Source organism: Myotis myotis, unplaced genomic scaffold (genome assembly GCF_014108235.1).
Source record: "Myotis myotis isolate mMyoMyo1 unplaced genomic scaffold, mMyoMyo1.p scaffold_m19_p_1, whole genome shotgun sequence".
Taxonomy (NCBI): Eukaryota; Metazoa; Chordata; class Mammalia; order Chiroptera; family Vespertilionidae; genus Myotis; species Myotis myotis.
Genome location: NW_023416313.1, coordinates 50919414 through 50937074, shown reverse-complemented (window position 1 = coordinate 50937074; position 17661 = coordinate 50919414). Strand labels below are relative to the sequence as shown.

At 43.5% G+C, this 17661-nt stretch overlaps 1 protein-coding gene across 4 annotated transcripts in view; it reads right to left on the bottom strand.

The window, feature by feature from the left end:
* Window positions 1-17661, bottom strand: part of FRAS1 (Fraser extracellular matrix complex subunit 1) — a 447336-nt gene that overhangs the window by 224655 nt on the left and 205020 nt on the right. For all 4 annotated transcript variants that reach the window (XR_004972271.1, XM_036337385.1, XM_036337380.1 and 1 more), the window contains exon 15: window positions 1443-1586. Coding sequence is in view for 3 of the 4 variants with exons in the window: in XM_036337385.1 (XP_036193278.1) it covers window positions 1443-1586 (144 nt within the window). In the remaining variant the exon portion in view is untranslated. The remainder of the gene's footprint in view (window positions 1-1442; window positions 1587-17661) is intronic.

Sequence of the window (17661 nt, the reverse complement as noted above, 5' to 3'; positions counted from 1 at the left end):
TCTATTTGGCAATGTCTACAGGGTCAGGGGAATGATCTGAAGACTGACAGGAGGGTAGGAGGAAGGAGGAGAAGAGAAAGAGGGGAGAGGAAAATAGAAAAAGAAGAGAGGGGAAATCTAGGAAGAGGTGTGTAAGTAGGATCACACTGTAGTGAAGAGGCAGTTAACATCTGGAGCCAGAGACCAACTCTATCTCTTATGAGCTATGTGATCTTGAGCTAGTTTTTCATCAGGAAAATGAGCATGATGATCATAACTATCTTATAAAATTGTTGTGAGGATTAAACACCAAACACTTACATAGCACTTACTCTGTGTTGGGCACTGTGCTAAATGCAATGCTATTAACTCATTCCTCTCAACAGCCTTCTGAGGAGGGTGTGTATTAATTTCCCATTGCTGCCTTAACAAATTACCACCAACTCAGTGGTTTAAAACAACACAAATTCATTATCACTCTAGAGATCAGAAGTCCTAAAATCAGGATGTGTGCAGAGTTGCATTCCTTCTGGAAGTCCTGAGGGGAGGGGGGGGGGTCATTTCCTGTTTTTTTTTCAGCTTCTGGAGGCTGCCTGCCAGCTCATGGGCCCCTTCCTGGCATCAACTCTGACCCTTGCTTCCATCTCTGATCTTCTTTTCTGACTCCCACCCTCAAGCCTTCCTCCTATAAGGACCCTTGTGATGACACTGGCCCAGGCGGGTAATCTAGGATAATCTGCCATCTCAAGATCCTTAACTTAATCACACCTCCCAACCCCTTCTGCCATTGAAGGCGGCATAATCACAAGTTACAGTGATTAGAATGTGGACATCTTTGAGGGGCCATTCTTCTGTCTACCACGAGTGCTGTATTATCCCCATCCAGGAAACGGGCATATGGAGAGATTAAGTAACTTGCCCAAGGTCACGCTTTCCCCACCGTACTTTCCTGCTTCTCAGTAAGTGTGTGTTTATAACGTACTTGGAACAGTGACTGGCACAGGGACGCAGGAAGCCGGATTAACGCTTACTGTTGTGCAGTGGGTATTAAAGGTAGACTAAACAAGAACTGCTTTAGTTTTAAGTCAGTGGCACCAAAAACAAAGGCAGGTCTGCCCTTGGCTGGCCTGGAAGTGTCCTTGTCTCCATGCATATTTGGAAGGCAGTCTGAGATTTGGAGAAAGGAAGCCCTGCTCCTGTCCCTTGAGCTGTGGGTCTGGAACAAGCAGCCCAGTCCTCACTGTCTTTATCTGTAGAACAAGCTAAACACCTTGAGGGGAAAAGGGAAGTATTAAAGGGGATATCCCCCAAGTAAAAACACATGTTTTGCAAACTACTAAAACACCAGCAATGTCAGCATATTGCATATTCATTGAGTAAAAGAAACATTAGTTATTGGTGCTATGATTTGAATTAAACATGGGACCCCTGAAAGAGGAAAAGATGCAAAGTCTGGTACCTACCACTGCAGGTGCCCTGCTTGTTGTAAAACCCAGGGCCACAGCTGCTCTCACAGGCGCCCTCTCTCAGCACGTGGAACGGGTCCCCGCAGGCCAGGCAGTGTTTCTCCGTGGGACCCCAGCAGGCTGCACAGGACTCGTGGCAGGCTGCAGGCAAACAGCAGAGTCAGTGAACAAGCCATAGCACAAAGGACTGGTCAGTTTCTCCTGGAAAAGTTTTGAAATTTACAAGGAGGATGTTGGCTCCTTCATCCCTAAATCGCTCTGCACATGTATACACCCCAGGAGACTCCCCTCCCCACCAAAAACAAACAAACAAACAAAAAACTATTTATCTTGGCCAGAACTACAATTCCAATAAATTATTGCTGGGAAAAAATTGGAATAGGAAATCAGGAGCTTTTGAAAAATGGAAATCACAGGGAAGGAAACCATAATGTTCTAGACCAGTGGTTCTCAACTGTGGGTTGCGACTCCTTTGGGGGTCGAAGGACCCTTTCACAGGGGTTGCCTAAGACCATCGGAAAACACATATATAATTACATATTATTTTTGTGATTAATCACTATGCTTTAATTATGTTCAATTTGTAACAATGAAAATACATCCTGCATATCAGATATTTACATTACGATTCATAACAGTAGCAAAATTACAGTTATGAAGTAGCAACGAAAATTATTTTATGGCTGGGGGTCACCACAACATGAGGAACTGTATTAAAGGGCCGCGGCATTAGGAAGGTTGAGAACCACTGTTCTAGACGAAGATGGACTGTCTAATAAGGTCAGACGTCACTCTGTCATGTTGCCTTTGCAGCCACACAGCAAAGTGAAAGCCACACAGCTGGAGACACTTCTGTCTCCAGCGCCATCTACAATCAGTTAAGGAAGGAACACTGTGTCCTCCAGTCCTTGATTAGACCTTGAAGGACCTAGTATCGTTTGACCCTGTGGCTTTTCCCCTCCCTTTCCATCTCCTCTCTCTCCATCCCTCAGCATACCCTCTCCTGCTCTCCCTCACAACTCCTTCAATCTCCCACAGGCTCTGGTTACCCCCAATAGCATCGGCTCTCAGCGTGCACCCTGAGGATTCAGAGCCTGCTTTTTCCTTACACTTTAGGTTTCTAACTATATGTTGTTCCCAGACCAACATTGTTCCTTTAAGACTCCAAAATTTCCAGCATTTAATTTTTTATTACTCTTTCGGCTTGCTCTTCACCTTGGAGAGGTCTATTCTAGACTGAGTATATTCAGACATAACTCTCTGTATGGCTAACCCCAGCCTTGCTTTTGTTATGCATTCTAATTTTCAAAATGTTTGCTTCACAATGAAACACAACCTGTTTTGCAGACATATTCAGTCTGACCAAAACTGGTAGGAGGAATGCCTTAGCTGATTGCAAGTGACTTGGGGATTTCACTTAAGTAATTTAATTAGGTATCTGTTTGGAAACAGAAGAAAGGATAACTACACTGCAAATCTCAAGACCCAGTCCTCTCCTCTCTGTTCTAAATTGCACATGAAAGCACAATCTCAGACAACTTTTCTCCTCAATGAATTGAGAGAAAATGACAATTTGTCTTAAGTGCTAGCAAGACTCTGATAAAGAATAACAGTGGTGAGGCTGGAAAGGACTGATTTTAGGTGGAGCTAAAGGATGAGAAGTAGCCAGCATGGGCAGAGCGAAGAACAACACAAAGGTATTGAGAAGGGAAGGAGCTTAGGGTTCAAGGCTGCTTTCCTGGCTGGAGCTGGAGCTGCTGGGGTGAGGGTGGGGCAGAGCAGGAAAGGGTGGCCTGATTCATTACTGGAGGTAAGGCAGAGGCCCTATCAAACTTGACCTTGGAGACCATGGAAAGAAATTAGGATTCTATCCTAATTGCAATGTGAAGTCATGAACAGCCTTAAGAAGGATAGACACAAGCCCCGATTTAGATTTTTAAAGTCTCTCTCTGGTTGCCATGAAGAGAGGGCTCAAGGGCTTAAGTGAAGATAGGGAGACCAGTGTGGAGGCAATGCTATGATCCAAATGAGAGATACCGATGGCAAGTAGGAAGCAGAAATGGAGGAACATTTACTTATCTGGTTTCATGAGACCATAAGCTTCATGAGGGCAGAGCCCATTTCTATTTTGTTAACTCCTCACTAAGCATACTGTTTGGTGCTCTACAAACATCTCTTGAGTGTCTTCATTTACATTGAGCCATCTCATTGGTATTTTACAAGTGGTACACAAGAATTCTTTACATATTAGGATAACTACTAACACTACATTACAACTAAAGACGTGGATGCAAAGATCCCAGTAACAAGTTCTACTACCCTCAATACACATGAAATCTGTAATTTATTTATTCAACTACCCTTCAATCAGGGGCCATAATCATTGTCTGAAGTGTCTAACACTGTTCATGCCTCTGTCTCACTGGCTGAGTAGTTGATACAAAGTATTTACCTAAACAAATAAACAAAAGAAGCCCAACCTCACGTCTAAGAAGGTCCGCCAGGTTGACCTGTCTATCAGTGCTCAGAAGCACCTACTCTGTGCCAGATGCTGCGCTAGCCTGTGAGGCCTTCCCAGAGCCACAGGTAGGCCTATTACCTGACGCCTACAGAGGAAACAATGAACCACCTCTCACTTGAGCACACTACACTGGTGGTAATGTGCAAACTGCTCAGGGAGTATGTGCCCCAGGGGATGATGGGAATTGAGGCTAAAAAGACAACAGGGGCCAAATCACAAATGTGGGCAGGACTGGGTAAGGACCTTGAACTTCATCCTGTAAGAGTTTTAATGAGGGCAGTGGAAGTGACCGTTTTTGCTTTCTAGACAGTTTGTTCTGCAGTGGGGAGAGGAGAGGGTGATTAAGAAATCTGTGAGGGATAAAATCATCTTAGTCCAGGGGGTGAGGCGAAGATGAGAAAGAACAACTAGCTCTCTTCATGGACTGGCTGATGGCAGTGCAGACACTCAGCTGCGCTGGCTATTAAAATAGTACAAATACTTCCAATTTGGTTGCTAATTGGTCACTGTCCTGAGCCCTCCATGACACTCTGGCTTGTCCCTGGAACCTGGCAGGCACCATCCTTTAAGAGGTTGAGGACAGAAGAGGGTCTCAGGCCCTCTCCTCCTGACTGATCTGATTTGTGCCATCCTGTGTTAAATATCTATATCTACATCTATATCTATATCCTCTACTTATATAAAAACCATGAGTTGTGTTCATCATGACCTGAACCGCTGCGACCAAGCGGAAAGAAGTCAGTCGTGCAGGGGTTGTCTTGGCAATGGCTGTGCCCTCCCCTGAGCTGTTTCCTTGAGCTGTTTTCAGTGAGGGCGGGGTTTGAGCAGGAACCCACCCTTGGAGTGTGGACCCACTGAATCCTGGGTCGTTTTGCCAAGGGCTGTGCCCTCCCCAGCTGTTTCCCGTGTGGCCTGAGGGAAGAACCCACCCTCAGAGCACCAGGAGCACCCAGCAGCAGTCAGTCCTGGGTTGCTGAGGTGGAGGCCACGGCGTGGTAAAACTCTGAGTCTGGACCAACAGGGGGCATGTCCGACCTTCAAACCAGACCCTGACAGTAGAAAGGAGGGAGCCCCATTCCTCACAGAATCCGCTGTTGGATAGCTTGCTGTCAGTGGCCTGCCAGCCAGGAACCCCATTCTCCTGCACCCCAGACCCTGACAGGAGGGAGGAGAGAGCCCCTTTCCTCGCAGAATCTGCTCCTTCTGATACTGTTTATTTATTAATAAATTTATATATTATTTTCATATACATTTTACTAATTTCCTTTCATCTCTCACACTTCTATTATAGAGAAAGGGCAAATAGCAATATTAAAATATCTCTGCTAATTAATTCCCTTTTAAAAAAAAATATTTTATTGATTTTTTTTACAGAGAGGAAGGGAGAGGGATAGAGAGTTAGAAACATCGATGAGAGAGAAACATCGATCAGCTGCCTCCTGCACACTCCCCACTGGGGATGTGCCTGCAACCAAGGTACATGCCCTTGACAGGAATCGAACCTGGGACCCTTGAGTCTGCAGGCCGATGCTCTACCCACTGAGCCAAACTGGTTAGGGCAATTAATTCCCTTTTAATGTGCACAAATTTCATGCATCGGGCTACTAGTATATAATAAAACCCTAATATGCAAATAGACCAAATGGTGGAACGACCAGTTGCTATGATGCGCACTGACCACCGGGGGTAGACACTCAAGGCATGAGCTGCCCCCTGGTGGTCAATGCACTCCCACAGGGCGGATATCCCCTGAGGGGTCCCAGACTGCTAGAGGGTGCAGGTTGGGCTGAGGGACCCCTCCCCCCCAGTGCACGAATTTTGTGCACTGGGCCTCCAGTCTTTAATATTACCCCTGGCATTGCCCATCAGAACAGGGGCCAAGGGTGATCAGGATAGAGGCCACAGACTCAGGGATGCACTCAGGCCCATCACATACTGAGCCCTACAGAACTCTTCATACCTGCCTTCTGCAGCCTCCTTCATGCTTGCCAATCCCATGAAACTGGGTACCCTATGCATGCCCTGTACCTGTCAGAGGTCCTGGATACCCCACAGAGGATTCACCCTGCTCCTGAAATCCTATTGACACTTCAGAAGGCCTCCTAAGTTGTCACTACGTCTGCGAAGCTTTGCTGAGCTTGTCCAAAGTTGTTTGGTCCTTCCTTTATGTTCCTGCAGCCCTTTGTACATGCCTATCTTGTTCTATTTATCCTACTGCACTAATTACTCAGCTACAGACCAATCCCCTTCAACGGAATGTAATATCCTCCAAAACAGGGGCCATGTTTCAGTCATCTTAACCCCAGTGTCAGGATTGATGCCTGGTGCACAGTCAGGACTCATTAAATGTATGTTAAATTAATTAATTAATAGCTTCTTTTTTTTTGCTACAGGGAATTTATCCTATTAGTTATCTTCTATATAGTAATGCCTACATGATGAGTTGTAATCATCAGGTCATAGTCTGAAAATATGATACCTTAAGATAGATAAACTTGAGGCTATAAAATTTACCTGGTAAGTGTTGGAGCCCAGATCTGCTTATGATGCTATATTCATACAAAGTAACCATATCTCCATATCAGACAAAAGCCATGTTCCATGGCCTGATAGAACAGCAGAAGGAATTTTTATTTCTACCCGGGACTATGCTGAGCTGTCAGTTTCCTTTTTTTTTTTTTTAGCTGTCATTTCTTATGACATACTCCCACTGTGTTCTGCAATTGATTTCTAATTTCTAACTGAACATATGCTACTGCAGATAATCTCTTCTTGCAGACTTACTTTATATGTGACTTCTATTACATTGGGATTATTATGGGAAATAAAAGGTCACTCCCTGACTTTTTAGCATAAGTCCTCTTTGTGATACATTTCAGGTCACCCAGGGTTTGAGTGATACACTGTGAAAATTGTGGCAAATAAATTCAAAAAGACGAAGAATGAGGGAAAGTTATCTTCTTATCTTGCATGCAGTCGATCATTTCTTTGGGAAAGCCCCTGACTCTCCTGGAGCCTAGCACGGCACGGATTGGCTTGCTGAGCAACGTGTTTCAAATGGAAAGGAACACATTACTTTTTGGGCGGCAACTACATATTGAAACCCTACTCTCAAAATAAGAAACGCGTTTTGTACTTGATAATTTTGAGATAGAAGATTGCTTTAAAAATTGTTTAGCCTGTGCTTCTCTAAGAATAAAATGCAGCCTTTCTGGGAAATGCTAAAACAAGCACTTCCTAGAGGCCGCTGATGCTCCAGGAAGCCTACCCGGGCCCAGGCAGTAGACACAGAGAGCTCTGCGTGGTTGGGACTGCTCCTCAGGAGAAGGAGCCTGGGTTTGGCACCTCTTCCATGCTCTCCCGGGCAAGTTGCTCTGCCACTACCAGGGAACTCGCACACTTGATCAGCAGCCCCTTTCAGGCATCAGTAGAGGCTGCAGTTCAGATTTCCAAAGTGCCAAGAAGTATCCACTCGCAACACCACAGAAACAGCCCAAATTCCAGGCACAGGCAGATATGCCAGACACAGATGGCTTCATTCTGTTCTTTACCCATTTTGTGGCAATGGCTTGCTTTCCTTCTCACCTCACCAATGACCAGGAAGCCCTTGCCAAGGTTTAGCGGGTCAATTTCCAATAGGAAGCTCTTGTTGGATGGAAAATGTTTCTATCTTCAACTCAACTTCACTTTGGTCCCTCACTTTCCTAACCTGCAAAGTGGGAATAGTAATACAGTTGACTCTTGAGCCATATGGAAGTTAGGGTACCAACCCCCATGCAGTGAAAAGTCTGTGTATAAGTTTTGACTCCCCGCAAACTCAGAGTCCCTCTGTATTAACAAGGGACTGTTTCTAGGATCCCCAGAGATATCTAACTCTAAGGATGCTCAAGTCTCCTATATAATGGTGATGATCAACGGATAAAGTTGACCTTCTGCATCCTTGGATTCCTAATTGCAGATTGAAAGTACTATTCTCAATTCATGTTTGGTTGAATATGTGGATGCAAAACCCAGGGATATGGAGGGTCAACTGTATATTCATTGAAAAAAAAAAATCTGTGTATAAGTGGACCTGCTCATTTCAAGCCCTTGTTTTCCAAGGGTCAACTGTCTTTGTTGTACCTTGTTCACAGGGATATGATGAGATGGCATGTTTGAGAAAACGGAGAAAGTTATATGTGATCATATGAGTGACATACCCCAGGAAATCCAGCACATTTGTTTCCACTGGTGTTAAAGGCAGAGTAATTATAAAGGGAGCAAATTAAAGTGCAATGCAGATAGAAGAGGAGAGGGCATAAAAGACTATGGGAGGGGCAGGCTGACTTCAAAAGGGAGTGAAGGGAAGTGACAGAGCCCTCGTGGATTATTCCAGCAGAGGCCTCCCACTCTAAAGCTCTTTCCCGGCAAACTCTACAAACATCAAGCAAGCTTGGTGAAGCTCCCGGAGAAGCCCAGATGTTGGGCAGACTACTCTCCCCTCCACCTATTACAGACCCATATGCAGCCAAGGCTACTTGCCTAAGAAGCTCAAATGCCAGACATATTTAAAAGGAGAAGCTCATCTGAGTAGTCATCATTGTGGATCCTTTTACTCAAATCTTCTGTCCCCTATCAGGCTGGGTCTCTGCCCTCCACCTGCCTCCCCGTACCAACTGACGCCTTTGTCCCCTGCAACAGGAATGTCCGGTCACCACATGTTCTGAAAACCCACATGGACTTAAGGAAGTTTATAGTAGAAAAAATGTAAACACATGAAAAAATCTCCAGTCTCATGAAGAGCCAGAGAAAAGCAAATTAAACAGGAGAGTGGCAACTAGGTGCCGTGGATTTGACGTACATATAACAACATATACGCATCCCAGAAATAGTGCTGAGAGAGGAAAAAGTGAAAGCATGGTTCACTGATTGTAATAAATGTACCATTCTGGTGGGGGATGCATGCATCGAGGACAGAAGTAATATGGGAAATCTCTGTACTTTACATTAAATTTTGCTGTGAACCCAAAACTGGTCAACAAAAATAAAGTTTGTTTTTTTAAAAAAAATAAAGAGAATTAAATATCAATCTGGTAATGCTTGTGAATATTTAAGACACATGCTTACAAAGCAATAAGAGGGCACATACATGAAATACACATTAAATTGTCTTAGAATAGTTACTCAAGTGGGGAGCTGGGGTGAAGTAAAGTGGAAATAAGTCATGGGAACAAAAAGGATAGATAGATAGATAGACAGACAGTCAGATGCATAAGCAAGAGAATAGCCTGGCCTAGGCCAATGGTGAAAGTGAGCCATGAACTGGTAATTATGATGAACTCAACTCTCTTCATATAAATCCCAAACATAAGTAATAAATAAATAAATAAACAAGATTCCATTTTACATCAATCAAAATGACAAACTTAATTATAATATCTAGTTTTGACAAAGGTGGTAGGAAGTAGGCATCCTCTTGCATTTCTAGTAGGAGTATAAATTACAACTTTAAAAAAGTGAGTAACATATTAGTATGTGTCCAAATATATACTTGAACCCAGAAATCATGTCTAAGAATTTACCCTAATCAAATAAATTCACCAAAACTTCTATTAAAATTTTTCACATCATGCTTATTTATGATAATGGAAAAATTAGGAAGAAACATCAAGCAAAAGAAGTTTAGCTAAACGAATTCTTACACACAGCCAATGTGTGCACATATATCTGTGTATACAACACATAGGAAATTCAAAAACTAGGAAGATGTTCACCAAAATACTAACAGTAATGATTTGGGAGAGCTTGAGTCAGGAATTTTCACTGATTTTTTTTTTTATTATTGTGCCTTGAATTTTGCTAACTTGTTTTTTGGAATAAACATGAATTCATTTAAGTACTTAGGGGAAAATCACGGAAGGAGAAAAAGAAAAAGCCTGTGGTCATTTCCCTAAGGCACATGCTGGGTAAACAACTAGTAAATCTAGTAACCACATTTGTGATACAGCTGAGTAATTTACTTGTCTTGGGTAACCTATCTGAATCTTTTGCAGGGTCTTCTGTAGACATGGAGCTTGAACTGAAAGCGACAATTCCAGGATGAGGGAGGCTCTGGCAGGTCCACGTGGAGATAGATGTACAAGTGGCCAACTTTTCATTGGTATGCAAGTCAGGGGATAGAGGCAGCCAGGCCAGCTTACCAGGAACATTCTCACCCTTTCTACCTCCTGTCCTTCTATTTATACTGCTATCTCTACAACACAAGTACACCCCAAGGATTATCAATGCAGTGACTAGCTAGGCCTAGCTTGATGAGCCATATGGGACCCTCAGATTCCACTCTCCCCTGTGACCACTGGCCACCCACAGCTGCTAGGACTCCCTGGGTATTTCCTCAGCACCTGTTAATTAAATGGCTATTGATTTCTCCAGTGATACACTGAGTCTCTTTGTATACAGAATCTGAAGAGCCAAAGGAGGGACCACCAACCAAAACCAAGTTTTTGATGGGCAGAGTTCTCAGATTTCCTGGCTGCTCTAGCATAGCCTGCTCAGATCTGGGCAGCAATAGCACAGAGGTGCTGTGAGCGCTGAAGGCAGCAGAAAACAGAAGGGGAGGGAGGAACAGCAAGAGTGTTGGGGTGGGATACGGGGAAGAGAAAGAATGTATACCATCCAGTCTAGCTAAAATAACTGAGAACACTAGGCACTGGGCAGAAAGCCAGAAGACTTGTCACTAGTTTGTAATCCATAGCTGAAATATTTGGGGGTTCAGATTTGTCAGGAAGAATGGGATCTGTCTGGAAGATAAACTCCCTTGCATTTGTGGTGGGCTTTCTCTGCCGGAATGTGATCCTTTTGTTCTGTCATTTGTCTCTTGGCATACATAGCCGGGGTCCGTCCATACACAGCTGGGGTCTATAAGCCAGGCAGGCAAATGCCAAACACAGCCAGCCTCCCGCCACAGGAAAGGTCCCGCGCAAAACTCCACCAGCTGCTTCTGCCTTCTTCTCTCCAAGTATCCTTGACATGAGTGTCCAAAGAGGAAGGGGGCTTGGAATGCCACTGTCACCTGCTGCTTTGGGTTCCTTTTTACTCTAGAAACATATATATAAGGAAGTGGTAGGATGTGCTGGTCCTTCCTTCTGCACAGCTTAAAACAGTCCATGGACACTCGCCAAGTTCCAACGACAGTTGTTTCAAAGAGTCACCCTTCCAGCGCTGATAAAGGCACCCCACTACTTTAAGAGGGACATTAAGAGAAGAAAAAGAGGACTGGGGAAAAAAACAGAGATTCTGCAGTTTTCCTCAGGCCACACCTAGCCAGGAATGCCGACAGGGAGTAAATAGTAGAAGCTAATGGAAGACAGATCACCTGAACATCAACGCCTTGGCATGCCTGTCCTTTCTCCTCCGTGCAAGGGTTTATCACACTTTTTCAAACAAAAATGATTCCAGAGGCCTTATATGTACTTAACAATGTGAGGAATTCAAATGTTTTAAGACCTATCCCTGCCTCAGTAATCAGTCACTTCTGATTAACATACCTTTAAAGTTGCCTTTATAGCACTGATAGCAATGAATTCAGAGAGCAGTAACTATCTGATTATCTTACTTGTTTACCGACACTCTTCTTCAGGTGGGAAAGTGAAGTTCCTTAACCGCAGGGCAGTTGTGTGTCGGTTCACTGTCCTATCCCTGGTGCCTGGTACACACAATGAAGAGGCTCAACAGATATTCGTTAAACAGAATGGAGAAGATAGAAAAATCACTTGAAGCAGTAAGTCCCCTTTACAAGGCATTCAGCAACTGAGAGACCATGATTGCTCTAGAATGCCAGAGAATGTTTGAACAATGCACACGACTTAAAAGGCCAGAACAAAATAAGTGAAGACCAAGTGCTAGGATGTGCTGGACCCCCAAAGTGAATACGTGATTTGGCAATGAAATTGGACTGACCCTCCAATTCTGGGGTTTCAGGGATGGGCCATGGAGAACACCTGCTTAACAATGACTATCCCAACAGAGCAAGGAGGGCTCTTGTCTTCTTGAAGATTTCAGAAAACCAGTTTCCTAGATGCCTTTGCTAAGAGGGCTGCCCCGGGCTCAGCTGGCTGGGCTAAGCCACGTGCTGGAACATAATGCCAGGACCCATCAGGTCTTCACTGCTTTGGACCTGGCTCCGGGGGTTAGTGCTTCATGTCCACAGTGACTGGGCTGCGCTAGTCAACCATGATTCCAACAAATAATTAACTTCAGGAGTTCCTCTGTTCAAGCCACAGCTTTTACATCTCAGCTAGGCCAGAATCCTATATGTAAATTTTATGGGTTTTCTTAATATGTTTTCTCTCTCAATATATAATAATATTGGTTAAGAAACAAATAATTACAGATTCTCATCATTTAATCTGAGCATTTAAAGAAAATAGAAGGATTTTTACTTGTTGTGATGAATACAGTAATACAGTAATCTGTTCTCTGTATTATATTTACTTCCCCATAACATATAAAAGTAGATTTTGTTTTATTTCAGACACTTAACACCATGACTCTGTTTCTTAATGCAGGCTATTTGGTTTTCATCCCCATAAATTGAAGAATAAAGGAACAAATTCGATAATGACAATAGCTGCCCTTTGTCAGAGATACACTGTATGCTAGGCAAAATATATTTATATTTTCAAGCATCTTTTCAAGCATGGTTTGAAGTAGATAATAGTATCCCCTTTTTCTAGTTGAGGAAATTGAGGCTCAAAGAGATTAAGTGACTTGCCCCAAACCCTATAGCAGCAAGTGGTAGAGTTCAACTGTTTTGATTCTTTAAGTTACAAAATCTAAGACCACATGGCAATCAGATATAGAATAAACTCCATAGGTCTTGCGTTTTTAAATTTTTTGTGTTACTCTGTAACCAGCGGCTAACTCTGCCTTCAGTGAAGCTCACTATAGGCAAAGTCAGAGTCTTATTTATCTTCATATCCTCAGGACCTAGAGTGGTCAAAAGGGAATGAATGGAGGAGTGAGAGAAAGGGAACAGGGAAGAGGGGTAATGGAAAGTACATTTCAAATCTCCTAACATATATGCAGGGCTCCTAGGTAGCAGGCACCATCCTTAACCCTACCAGACCGCTGTACTGATTTTTCGGTAATTTCCACACAAAGGTGGAATATTGGTGCTAGATGAAAGGTAGATGAAAGGTAGACCTATTTTCTACAATGTCTCCAAGTTCCATATTATTCTAACCACTTGTTTGCATGTAACTAACATTTTTCTATATCATGTTGGTTTTTTCTCTTTCATGCTCAGGAGCCCAGGTATAGGGGACAGTTAGGTTCAGGGCCTCAGGTCTGGTAGGATTAAGGACATGTGTGCATTTACTCATCTAATCCTCACAAGAACACTATGTGGCCGATGTTATTGTCTCTGCTTTACCCATAAGGCAACTAAAACACAGAGTTCAAGAAGTGCCCGTTGTAAAGGGCAGAGCCAGACCTGGAAGCCAGGCGGTTTGCCTCCAGAGCCTACTACGGTCTTAAGTGCCATGTTGCACTCCCTCTCTCCCATCTCGGGATCTGCAGAATAAAGGCAGCTCTCGCCATGGAGTAACACAGCTCCATCCTCAGGCCATTATGAATAACAAGTGTTAAGCAGACAAAACAAACATTGGTACACATACAAAAATGGGTCACATTCTACTCTTTCTCTACTCAAAGTCTGTTCATTTCAAACTAATCTCACATGGAGTATATTAGTTGGCTTGTTTTAAGTTTTCTTCTTCTGAGCTCATATATGTAGGATTTGTGTTCACAATTCAATGGTCCTGCCAGACTAGAACAGAGTTTGATTGAAAAGAGGAGCAAGACAAGCAAGAAAGAATGTTCTGAGGTCATGGTGGGCTCAGCCTGAATCCAGATTTAGATTTAATGCCCGGATTTCTAAGAAGAGGCAATGGAACCACCACTCTGATAAGAGAATACCATACATTCAGGACAATTGGTATCCAAGAGCCATGCAAAAAGGGGGTAAGGTGATGGGGTTGAGGGGGGGCGAGGAGCATCTACACATGCCTCAAGCCTGACCGTCAGGCTGGGGGCGATGATGAGATGAGCTGTTCATTCCTGAAAATGGATCACAATAGGGCAAAGCGGCAGGAAGCAAAGTAGAAGTCCAGTCCTAGGGCCTGATGTCATGGTGTCAAGAACAGGACAGGTTGGGCAACAGGCATGTTGGACCAGATCCCAGGTTAGCCGAGAGGTTATGGCAGAAGCCCGAATGCCAGGCCTAAATAGTGAGGTGTGGGTACTAAGAGGGCGATTATGCCTTGGCCTTACCAGTTGTGGGAAAGAGGCAACTTACACGTTACCTGTCTCTGGTTGAGACTAGTTTCAAAACTGGGTGGTTCTGAGTGTTAGTTACCAAGCATCAAACTCCAAAGTCAGAGAAGGCGAGGGAAAGGAAGCAGGGACTGGTATGGGGCACATAATGTTATCTATATGTACAACATTATTCAGTGAAGTCAAGCACAAGAATCTATTCTAATAAAAGCCTAGGTGGCCCTCGCACACAACGTCATCACGAGATGGCCACCACAAGATGGCTGCATGCACAGCGGAGGCAGGGCCCGTTGGCCGCTCTGCGTGGTGTGGGGGGGAGGGGGGGGCGGGGTCCCAAGGTTCTGCACAGCATGGAGGAGGCCGGTCCCAGCAGAGGAGGCGGGTCACGGCAGGGGAGGGCAGATGTGGGTGATCAGGCTAGCAGGGGAGGGCAGTTGGGGACGATCAGGCCAGCAGGGGAGCAGTTAGGCGTCAATCAGGCTGGCAGGGGAGCAGATAGGGGGTATCAGGCTGGCAGGCAGAAGCAGTTAGGGGCAATCAGGCATGCAGGTAGGCAAGCGGTTAGGAGCCAGCAGTCCTGGATTGTGAGAAGGATGTCCGACTGCTGGTTTAGGCTCGATCCCAGGCCATTCCCCGAGTGGTTCCAGATTAGAGAGGGTGCAGGCCGGGCTGAGGGACACCCCTGCCAAGAACAAATTTTGTGCACCGGGCCACTAGTATAACAATAATATTAACATATGTACACATATGTTAATGTGTATGTGTGTATATGCCACAGAATTGAGGGGAAGGGAAAATGATAAGGGCTCTTAGAGGTGTGGTTTCTGGCAGGACTGTTGTCTTCTTTCACTCCCCCTTGGCTTACCTGCTTGAACTCTTTTGTTGAAGAGCCATGTTTATGTGAAGCTTGGCTCTGTCCCACATTTTTCATTCTGCCTACATCTCACACAGTGAGCATGAATATTAATCAGGTAATTCCTGGTAATTAGTTTTCTCAGCACAATGTTCACTTTATTTTGGTTTTGATGGGTCAATAAAGTGGAGAATTATGCCAACATAACACAAATGACCCTGCCAAGAGGAATGAATCCAGAAAAAACCTGTTGTAATCATAGAACGGCAGGCTTCTTTTTGAAAAGTTTAACACATACTGAAAAAGCACTGGTTGACCAACTGGCTTCGAAGGTCAATGGTGAAAAGTCACCCAAAATGACACAAGCAGAAATATTGGAAAAAATTCCAATAATGAGAAAGGATTAAATAAAAAGATAGTATATAGACACAGACAACAGCATGGTGATAGCCAGAGGGGAAGGAGGTGTTGGGGGGAGATGGAGGTGGGCAAAAGGGGGGAATGGGGAGGGAAAGAGACTTTGCTTGGGGAGATGCAGTGTGAAGATGATGTTTTATTGAGTTGTACACTTAAAACCTATATGGTTTTGAGAACCAGTATCACCCTAATAAATTCAATTTTTTAAAAAAAGATTATTTGGGCAGTAGTCTCAGCATCAAGACAGTATATAGAAATTGATCACAAGTTTAGCTTTAATTTTTAAAACCATTCTCTCTCTCTCTCTCTCTCTCTCTCTCTCTCGCTCTCGCTCTCTCTCTCTCTCTCCTCTTGCTCTCTTCTATCTTTTCATTTTATGCATAAAAATGCAACCAGGCTGAACTAAAGCAAATTGGTTTAATTCCCTGGAAGGAATTAAATTTTCCCAGCAACTCTCTACTAGAGGCATTTGTGTATGGCTTTGTGGATGGAATGTGAAAGCAGTCAGCTACATAAACCAATAATCAAGTGAAACATTACCTATTCTAAAGTGCCCTAAAAAAGCATTAACATCACCAATTAAAACAGTGGGCATAAGAGAAAGGAGAATGCTTCCTCCAAAAGAAATAGGAAAAAATATTTTAAAGTAAATATGTATGTGGGATATGTGGTAGGGGATGGAAGCAGTAGGGAGGGTGGAATAAAATCTAAGGGAAATTAATTCCTTCTTAAAGGCAAATCTGTCACAGGAGTGCTAGTAGGAGGTCTCTTTGATGGGATAGAAGAAAGGAGTGAAGAATACATCCAATGATTTTATCAAATTGAAATTTCAGCCATTTACCTAAATTGCCCAAACATTAGACGCTTACAAAGCCGTTTGTATGTGCCCACTCTGAACCTGTTCTAAAATAACAGGTAAATAGAAGATGACAAGTAATAAACATTAAGGGTTCTTTTCTCTTTTATGATTGAAACTTGTACTGAAACACGGTCCGTCAAGGATCACCAAGGGGTAATACGTTCCTTCATCATCACACACTTGTTCAACAAATGCTGAATGCTTTGTGCAGCCCTTGATGTTGGGGATATAGAGACACAGAAGATATTCCTGTAGCCCTCAAGCCAGGCTCTGAAGCTAGTGTGGCTTCCATATTCCCTCAAAGGACTGGCCCCACCATCCTCACATCTGCATGCACAGACAGCACCAGTGTTTCCTTTTAAGATGATGTCCACAGTCCCGGGGACTGTGCTTCTGACCACAGCCTGGAATGAGGGGGCCAGCAGCCTCCCCACATGGAATCTTCACATGGCCTTAGAGCTCTTCAGCCTGCACATCTGAAGAATATTATGCACTTATCCTCTTTTAATCTTTTTCCTTCATAAGATTTCCCTGAAAATCTAACCAAGGGCATGAAAGAGAGGAGCATATCAGTTGACCTTCAAACTGGCCCACCTTCTGATTCTCATCATGAATCTGCCCATTTTCTGCCCAGGTGATAGTGTAGTTACCATAATACCTGGAGTAACATTCCAGAAGCTCCCTCTGGCCTGTCTACCTTATCAAATTTACCTTCCACTGCAGACCTGCCTTAGCCTCTGGGCACCCCTGGTTACCCGTCTCCTCTGGAAGAGGACTCCGCCCTTAGGATGCGGCCTCTGTCTTTCCTTTCACTGTTACCCATTCTCCCATTTCTGCACTTAAAAATTCTTCGTATATATACTTTTTTCCTTATACCCATGATCATAACACTATTGCAAAAGTGATCAAGTATAAACAATAAATTAAATGATATTAAGACTACTCCCACCTCCAGAGAACTGTTACAATATGAGAATTTCAACTAGATATTAATTTAAAATAAAAGTATGGATATAAAGCTGATAAAATACATAGATAATAAAGCAAGAGGACATTTAAATGCCTACTTTTTTTTGTCTAAGTTCATTATTATGATGTCACTTTCTTATTTCTGCTTCTCCCTCTCTCTTTAGGTGGAAATGAAGTTTAAAAAATATGTAGATGTATTTTCTCCTATATTTTCATTTAAGCCCTTTGTATTTATACTATGAAGGAATCTAACTTATAACATAATGACAATCCTAAACCAAAA